Here is a 9,462-nt window from a genome sequence, read left to right on the forward strand (position 1 = left end):
TGTGTGTGTGTGTGTGTGTGTGTGTGTGTGTGTGTGTGTGTGTGTGTGTGTGTGTCGCTTTGGAGGACGCTAAGCTAAGAAGCTAACTGGAAATAGCATGTGCTGTAAACAACCCTACTGAGATGAGAGAAGTACCGAGCCGAACGAGACGGCTGTAAATGAGAGCTGCTGGTTTGTCAGACAAATTTAATTTAATTTGGAAGCCTTATCAACACGGACTGCCTTCATTCACGTCCTCCACTGCCGTTGCTAAACTCTCAAGCAGACACTGTGCAGAAAATCAACGTTGTTCAAAACTCTGTTTGCTGATTGGCCCAGGTAAAATAAACTACAAGCAGACACAGAAAATCGACGTTCTGTTCTCTGATTGGTTCGGCTAAAAATCTGTCCGCAAAATCCATGTCAATGGGAGAAGTCCCAGATGGGGCAGTGAAGAGAAACTAGAATTAAGCGGAACTGCGTAGGAAGGCAAGGGCCAGGCTACAACTTGACATGTATGCTTAAGGACTGTAACAAAGTAAACGTACTTTACTATACAACCCTGCAGATTTCATGTATTTCTGCGTTCAAACAAGCCCACCTCAAAGTCAACATCCGGGAGGCAGCTCCATCCACAAAATGGCCCATGGATCTTCAGAACGGGCTCATTGTGTTCATTTGCAACAAGAAATTTCGGGGACAATGGGTGCCACTGCTGTTTCACAAAGCCCACAGTGTTACCAGGAGGAGCCTGAACCTCCAGCTGAATGAAGCAAACAAATATGATGAGTTTACTTGAGAACAAATCTGTAAATCTGCAGGGTGCAAAAACTAAAACAAAAGGGATCTGATGTGGTAATATCACTTTTTTCAAATTTTTCAAACTGTAAAAACAGAAAGCTTGATTGCACTCACTTCTTGTAAACAACAAGGGAAGAAGCAGGACATGCACTTGAGCGGCCTGGTGATTGTGATGACCTCTTGGCCAAAGTTGTCAAGAATGTGGATGGTGAAAGGGCGCAGGGGCCCGCAGCACTGTCGACTCAAACAGTCGTTCTCCTCGACGGCGTAGAACACGTTCTGGCCCATGGCGTTTCGGACTTCGTACTTGTTGTTGCTTTCAAAGCCGATGAGGGCTAGGTGAAAGAAAACAAGCAAAATAAGCTGCTGCTGTTGTACAAACAAAGTTAGATCAGTAAATATGTTCACACACCGTACCTTCAACAAGCTCAACTTTCTGTTTGACCAGTAGCTGATCCACCTAGAAAACCACATGCATGAAATGAAATGAACGTTCTTTTTTATCACTTAAATACAAGTACATAAATAGACAAAAGGGCGGTAGTAAAAATATATGGCATGTCAATTTTGCATCTGGCCAGTAGCCTAAATGCAAGCTCTGGTACCTACTGAGCTCTTTTTTAAAAATTTTTTGGTGTAATGTACAGAATAAACAACTCTGAGGCCCAGTCCCAATGCTCAGTGTGCACCCTACACCCCTCTGTGAAGTGTGAATTCAGTCGAAGTGCACATAAGTGTTCGAGTGCGCAGGTTACAAGCGTGCAAAACAATTGAGAATTGGGGCAGTGCAGATTACGTTATCAAAGACAGGTAGCTACCGGTCGCTGTTAGGCCAAATTTCATATACATAAAAGCAAATGTTAAAAGAAAAAAACAATTTTTATCTCCTTCATGATTGAGTTTACACAATATATGCAATCTATTCACTTCTCTACTAATCAGAAGGCAAAAAAATTACAATGTCTTGTTCACTTCTTGTAATTCCTGATTTAACTTTGTCGTGATTGGTTCTTTTTTGTGGTGTAATCATTTTATATTATTATTATTATTATTATTATAATTAAAGAACAATGGTACAACAAGTACACAAAGAACAGTATACAATACAGAGATAGTAACAACATCAGCCAGGGGTTATTACAACATCATAAATTGAAGTTAGATAGTACATTGAGTGTTTTAATTGCCTTACAGTTTTTGAATAAGATGGTTACTTAAAGTAGTTAAGTATTATTTTCTTCTTTTCTTGAATAATTTTGACAAACAAGGGCAACATTCTCCCAATACAAAATAAAATCTTTATCAATACCATCAATAATAAACCGACAGACATCTCCCCAAAACGTTTAATGCAAAGCCAGAAAAGGTGAACAACGGTTTCAAGATGAGAATCACACAATGAACATTTTGTGTTAATATCCTTTTTGAATTTTAACGTATTAGTGATTAGCTGGATAGTATTTGTGTATAAATTTATAAGAGACCTCCGTAATTTTATTTGTGATTAAAAATTAACATGGAAGCATCCAGACTTTGTTCCTATTTTTATTTGTAATATTACGCAACCAGTATAAAATAACATATGTTAATAACAGTGTTTTTGAAATAGGGCATGAGTTTCTCAATTTTTAGTTTTTTGTGGAAGCGATGAGAAACATATTTTACCTTCCAGACAGTCAGGGAGGTAATAATCCAGGAGATGGTATAAGTGTGTTCTTAAAGAGTTCTCGAACTCCAGAAGGAATAGCCTTAATTAAAATATTAAAGTCTTTATAAGTCACATTAACATTGTATTTTGCTATCAACTCATTGCATGAGAATAGAGTACCATCTTGACTAAATAACTGACTTACCAGCCAAATTTTACTTTGAAACCAGGGAAATGTATTTACTTGCAACTCTATAAGCTCCTGAGCTTTGCTTGTGCTTTCTTCTGTTTTGTATCCACTGGAGAGCAGTGTTGAGCTAACGATGCTCGGCAATGTTGGTCCAGTTGCCTCTGTACTGGGAGAGGATATATTGGAGCACACACAAATGCACTTGCTGCCGTTTTATAAATGACACACCGTTGTTGGGTCGAGTATCCTTATTTGCGAATACAAATTACCTGATTTTCTCAAGCGCTACTGATTTCTCTGAGCAACACTAATGAGAACAAATGATGACTCAGACGCGTATCTGCTGACACGTCAGGCGCAAAGATCTAAAAATGTGTTTTAATTGATTCATGTTATGGCAGCTGATTATAGTGGCTTGGTGTACGAGTAGGAAAGCATTTCTTTTTTTTTAGTTTATTTTATGCTGTAATATAAACATCTTTGAATAAATTAGGAAAAATCTGTTATTGGATGCCTTAAATCACATGTGAAATAAAGCTGAATTAATGAACTAAGAGTTTCTTTTTTTTTCATTATCTCAACTGCCCACACAGAGCAACAAAACATATGTTCTTCAACAATTTGACTTTGACATAGTGGGGTTCTCTGCTCTCATCTGAATAAACAGACTGGACAGTCAGGGGTCTTTGAAAGCCAGTCAGATTGTCTTTCTGACTCCCAGACTCTAAACACTCTGGGGTATTCAGCATGAGGATAGTATCTGTGTGTGTGTGTGTGTGTGTGTGTGTGTGTGTGTGTGTGTGTGTGTGTGTGTGTGTGTGTGTGTGTGTGTGTGTGTGTNTGTTTATACATATTCTTTTCCTCTTTTTTCATTTATAGTTCTTCATTCCCCCTGGCAGCATTGTTATTTTTGTACCATGTTCGAATGTTCAATAAAGCTTTATTTAAAAAAAAAGGTTGCTGTTTTGGCAAGCATGAATTGTGGGTAATACACTTCACTGAAGTCCATAAAAATGCAGACTTCATGGAAGGGTGGATATAGTACCCAAAATGGGCTGGGTGGAGGGCGGATGAGGGGAATGTGGGACACACTACGCACTCAAACCCTTCAACATGAATGTGCATTTGAAGTGCACAAGGGCGGAACCAGGGTGGGAGTACGGGTATTGGGACAGGGCCTAAAGTTGAATTATTTTAAGTGGTCCAGTATATCGCCTTTCTTTCTTTTTTTACATTGTTTTTTTTTTTTTACTCTTGTGAATAAAAGCATCATCAGAGAAAACTGACTGTGTGGAGCAGTGTCTACAAGCTCAGTAGTTATGAGTACTGAGCCTTCAATTTACCAATTGACTTCACAGGTCAATTGGTAAAACGCTGAAGTTGCTATGAGAATGCCATTGGATATGTACAAATTCAACAAGCTCAAAAAAAGCAGATTCATAGCTTAGATATTCATAAAAAAATCTCATCTAGGATCCTAACGGAAAGTTTAACATGAATCAGTTTAAAGCAAATACTGTATTCAAAAATACGCGTTAGCTCGGCCCGCTTTGCACATGCACCTTTGTAACGTTTTTTTTTTTTTTTTTTTTTTTTTACTATGAAAGGGTCAGCAGACATAAAATGTTTTATTTTACAAGGATTTACAAGAACAAATACTGATTTGATCAAACCTTGGTTCAAATAATTCTGTGTGGAGATTATATTCTCCCTGCATGGGAGTTTTTTTTTTTTCCAGAGGCCCTCTGGTTTGCTCCCACAGACCAAACACATGCATGTCAGATTAACTGGTAATTCTAAACTTGTCACTGGGTGTGAGTGAGTACGTGAACGGTTGTCTGTCTCGCCTACATGTGAGATGAGATGAACTTGGTGACCTGGTAAGCTTTTTTCAAAATTAAAATAAATTAAAAAATAAAACTGCTTGTAGACTACATATAAAAATGTTTGTTTTATTCTGCAATTAAATAATTAAAATAAATTGTTAAGATTGTTTTGTGAGATCATTTTTTTCCTTCTGTGTGTTTTTGACACCTATTTCCTTCTGTAAATTTTGTTTTAGTTTAACAACTCGTAAATCCAAACGTTCAGCTCTTTCAGGACATTCAAGTTAGGACTTCTGGTATTTCGGCAATTTATACTTTTGAKATATTTGCATTTCTTTGGACACTTTTGTTTGAAATGAAAATCAATAGAGCTCTCTTCAGCATCCTTAAAATCTTTCAAAATGGTTAAACATTTCCTGCTCTTTATACTTTTTGTTCTGATTCTGCTCTACTTTGTACTACTTTTAGCTAATTCCTTCGGCTTTTATATTTTTTTCCCCCTATTCAGTTATTTTGATAATTTACTTTTTGGGCTTCTTTCAGCTGTATTCTGCAATTTAAGCCACTTTTTTGCTGTTATCAGTTAATGTTAACATTTTTCAGTTAAAATCACCATTTTGTGATAATTTAAGCTAATTTTTTCACCTGCTTTATTAAGAAAATATGTGCTCTTTCTGCTTCTTTTTGTTAGATTCAGATTTTTCAGATACTTTTATCTACTTTTTTGCCATTTTCAGCTTTGATGGCTATATTACAACCAATTGAAAAATTTTCACACATTTTGTAATGCAAAAATTTTTCAGCATCAAGCATTCACACTGCATTTTCAGAGAAAATGTTATTCTCTATTTTATAAAAATGGGCTGGATGTATTTTTCTTATAAAGAAAAACAAATATTTTCTTTAAGCCAACCTCTATCAAATTTAACCACCGTCTTGTCGGCCAGTGTGAATCTTTACTTGTGAAAAATTATTTCCATTTCCACTTTCATATTGGTAAAAATTTAGAGTGAACATAAAAACTGAGTTTGTTTGGGGTCCGTTGCTGTTCCCAGTTAACAATGAAAGTCATGAAAGATACATGGCTCTCCTTTCAAATGTATTTTAAAACAAATAAAAAATATTGAATTGCAATTGACTTATACAGGGCAACATAGCAATGGCCCCATTTGTTGTTGGTTTAATTTATTGTGGCTCACTGACCGTTCTCTGATAATATTTACTGAGTTATAAAAGCACTTCAAATTCCTCTTGTTTCACAATGACAATACAATGCAATAACTTGTAATAAAATGAGGTTGTAAAATCACACTGCCTGTATTCTTCTTCAGTCACTCATTAGTGTATTAAAATGTTAAATTGGTGGATTTCACAAAAAAAGACCACAGCACGATGTTAAATTATTGAAGTGGCATACCAACACGTTATTAGGGCCAACTGACTGGCATGTTTGTTCTTTGAATTAATTCTGTTACAGAAATTTAATTCTTATACTGTAAGAAAACTGATTAAGAAAACTGGCACATTTAGCTTTTCTGAATGGCGTGACAGACGGCTGCCTGGCAACTAGCAGAAGGTGTGGCAGATCTGACTGGCCTTTTACTAAATTATTCAACTTCTCCTGAAGAGGCCCAAAAACAAAAGACAGAGAAGGCAGCTCATCCAGAGCAGCACGTTTGACCTGAAGTCGTTAAGTCCCTCCTACACTATATGATCAAAATGTTATTTATGGTCAAAGCTCCTGCTGCTGGGGGGGTGGGGACATACTCACCTGCGTTAGGTACTCTAAACCCCTCGGGCAGCCTGGTATTTCCGGGTTGGGTGCAGCATACATGTTCATACCTGCAGACCTGTTAATGATGAGTGGGGATTTTGTAAACAGAAAACTGGCGCCATCTTGTGCTTATTCAGGTCATAAACAAACGCTGATCCATAAGCAGACGGACAGCAGTCAGTAGCTTTACTTTTACTCTGGTGACAAAAATAAAAATAAAAACACTTTGAAAAGCGCGCGCGATTTCTTTAAATAGCTGCTTTTATTAGCAAACACAGGGGGAGGTGGCTGCTGCAGGTCTACGCGCTGGGCGTCACGGATCATCTTAATTTTATTTTGGAGGTTAAAAAAAATAAGCTTCTGACCAAGGAGATGTAACCATCACATATCATTGTTTACTCATGAACAACAGCAGACCTGAGGACCCCCTCACGCTTCTGCAGTCCCCCCACGCCGTCCTGAATTCAGATTTAATCTCAGTGACAAATATATCCAACATGTTTACTCCCCACGAACTGCACCGTCAGCTGGCGAGGAGCGCACAGCCTGCTGGGTTCTGCCCACTTCGTGTTATTTAAAGGGACACGAAAAGCGATCCACGCGCCCCACCGGTTCCGTTTAGACCGTTCACTATTAAAACCCCGCACGAGCGCGAGGAATCCACGAACAGATTTAGAAATACTCACGGATTTTAACCTGCTTCTTCGAATAATAACAGGCCACCCAGGCTGGAGTCAGACCTCTGGAATAAACCTCTAATCTCATTGGTCAACGTCACTGTATTTCCGGTGTTCACGCACCAATGAGAATGTGTGATAACAGAGCTGAACACAGCAGAATGAACAGGATGAAATAGAGATGAATAAGATAGAAAACATGTCAAGTGGTCGTGTTGCATTTAATATTTTTTTATTCTTGTGGTTCACTATGTCAATAAAATCAATTTATCTTGTTTTAGTAACAGTATTTACAATTTTAAAGATAGGTATTGTAGTAAAATACATGTGGGATGCATTAAAAAAGTGAACCTAACACAACAATTCCTGATAGTGAAAGGGTGATGTAAGCTTTTAGGAAATAAATAATATATGTATGTATAAAGTATCCATTTTGACTGTGATTACTAATAGGAAATGTAACGTTTTAAAAAATAAAAAATAGACTATGAATGCAGCACTCTGGGTGTGGAAAAATACCCAGAGACAGTGTTCTTCCACCAAAATAAATATGTTCTTTTGAATTCATGTGAGGCAGAAACTGAGGAAGCTGAACTTATTCAACAAAAGTGACAGAAAACAAACAAACAAAAAAAAAAACAGAAGTGAAGCTCTCTGTTTACCAGTCGGTCTTCCTTCCCCCACCTACGGTCACAAACTATGACTAAAAGAACAAGATCGCTGATACAGATGGTCAAACAGGTGGTTCTCTTTTAGAGAAATAGTGGTTCAGTTATCTGGGAAAATGAAAGTCTTTTCATTAGCTGTATCACAGTGTGGTTTGGAAATCTCACCAGCAAAGAAAGGATAGGCTCAAACAGAGTAGTACGCGCAGCTTGTAAAACAATAGGCTGTGAGTTGCCAGCCTTGGAGGATATTTTAAAAAGTAGACTTTTTTCTAAGTCTTTCTCTATTATAAATGATCCAACTCATCCTGCTAAAGATATGTTTGAGCTTCTTCCCTCGGGGAGACGGTACCGTTCTATCAAATGTACTATGTCTTGTCATTTAAATAGTTTCTTTCCACAGGCTCTGAGGGCTTTGAATAATACACATTCACTTTTATCAAGTAACATGGAATGTCACCTGTTCTGTGAAATTCTGTCTGTTGCAGATGAGGGGTTCTGTGTTCAGTGTTTTTAATTTATATATTTTTTTATTTTAAATTTTTAACTTCTTTTAAATTTATTTTATAATCTTTTAATTTTTCTATGTGTGCATGTTGAAGGATGTGAGCTCTTGCACTGTTTTTCCAATGTGGTTATTTACTGCATGGCTAATAAACTTGAACATGAACTTGGGAGAAACTCAGAGCCGCTGCTCCTCCACATCGAGAGGAACCAGTTGAGGTGGTTCAGTCATCTGGTAAGGATGGCTCCTGGACACCTGCCTAGGTTTTCCGGGTATGTGCAACTAGGAGAAGACCCCAGGATTGATCCTGGACATGCTGGAGAGAGTATGTCTGGCTGGCCTGCCTTGGAATCCTCCCAGAAGAGCTGGAAGGGGTGGCTGGGAAAATAGAGGTCTAGGGCTTCCTGCTCAAGTTGCTGCCCTCGATACTGTAGCAAGTACAATGATGGATGGGTGGGTGGATGGATGGATGGATGGATGGATGGATGGATGGATGGATGGATGGATGGATGGATGGATGGATGGATGGATGGATGAACGGACGTAGAAGTAGTGGTTTTATGCCTCAAACTCAAATGGAACCTGCATTTTTTTCCCTTCAGGTCACTGTAGTTTATTTTTGACTTTCTCTTATAAAAAAGAGAGCTTTAAAATACAACTCTGCTGCTCCTGAGATAGAGTAATAGTGCCCAGGTGGGTTCAAGATGGGTTTAAAACACATGCTATATGTTTCAGATTATTTTGAAAGAAAGTTTATTGCACAAATTTGTTGAACATATTAGAATTTATGCAACCAGATTTCCTCTTAGACTCATATAAAGAAACTGAAAACCTTCACAAAAGTTGCAAAACATACTGGAGACAATTAGGTTAACAACCAAGATAACAAGTTATGAATTTTCTTTTGAGCATCCTCAAAAGAAATTGACCAAAGTTTTGCACAAGACTATATGATGTACAGTTTTCACCTAACCTTTTTTCTCCCAAATTTGAAACATTTTGGGACAAGACTGATTTTTTTTCTTTCTTAAAATGGACTGATAGAATACAGCTCCTTTCTAACAAACACACACACAATTGTTTTTATATCCCCATAGGGACCGTGAAATGACTTCCATTCATTTTCTGATAATTTTATGACCTAACCCTGAGCATTTACCCTGAAACTATCATCACAGGTACTTGATCCTAAAATTAACCTAAACTCAATTCACACCTTGGTCCTAAACCTAACCCCCAACCAGAAATTAGCATCCAAACTCATGGGGACCGGGCACTGATCACAACGATGTACATTTGGTCCTCATGAGGCTGTCTTTTTCTGGAAAATGGTTCTCACGATGTAACAAAAACGTGCCTACACACACACACACACACACACACACACACACACACAC

General features: G+C 37.8%; 1 protein-coding gene across 1 annotated transcript in view; it reads right to left on the minus strand.

Annotated features, from left to right (window-relative positions):
* si:ch73-206p6.1 (phospholipid scramblase 1) overlaps positions 1-6,985 on the minus strand; it is an 11,073-nt gene extending 4,088 nt beyond the window's left edge. Inside the window, exons 1-5 of the mRNA XM_014002151.1 lie at positions 6,905-6,985; positions 6,216-6,294; positions 1,198-1,240; positions 895-1,115; positions 581-742 (exon numbers count right to left, since the gene is read on the minus strand). Coding sequence (XP_013857605.1) covers positions 581-742; positions 895-1,115; positions 1,198-1,240; positions 6,216-6,284 — 495 coding nt within the window. The 5' untranslated portion in view covers positions 6,285-6,294; positions 6,905-6,985. The remainder of the gene's footprint in view (positions 1-580; positions 743-894; positions 1,116-1,197; positions 1,241-6,215; positions 6,295-6,904) is intronic.
* Between the last annotated feature and the right edge of the window lie 2,477 nt (positions 6,986-9,462).

Source organism: Austrofundulus limnaeus, unplaced genomic scaffold (genome assembly GCF_001266775.1).
Source record: "Austrofundulus limnaeus strain Quisiro unplaced genomic scaffold, Austrofundulus_limnaeus-1.0 Scaffold12, whole genome shotgun sequence".
Classification (NCBI taxonomy): domain Eukaryota; kingdom Metazoa; phylum Chordata; class Actinopteri; order Cyprinodontiformes; family Rivulidae; genus Austrofundulus; species Austrofundulus limnaeus.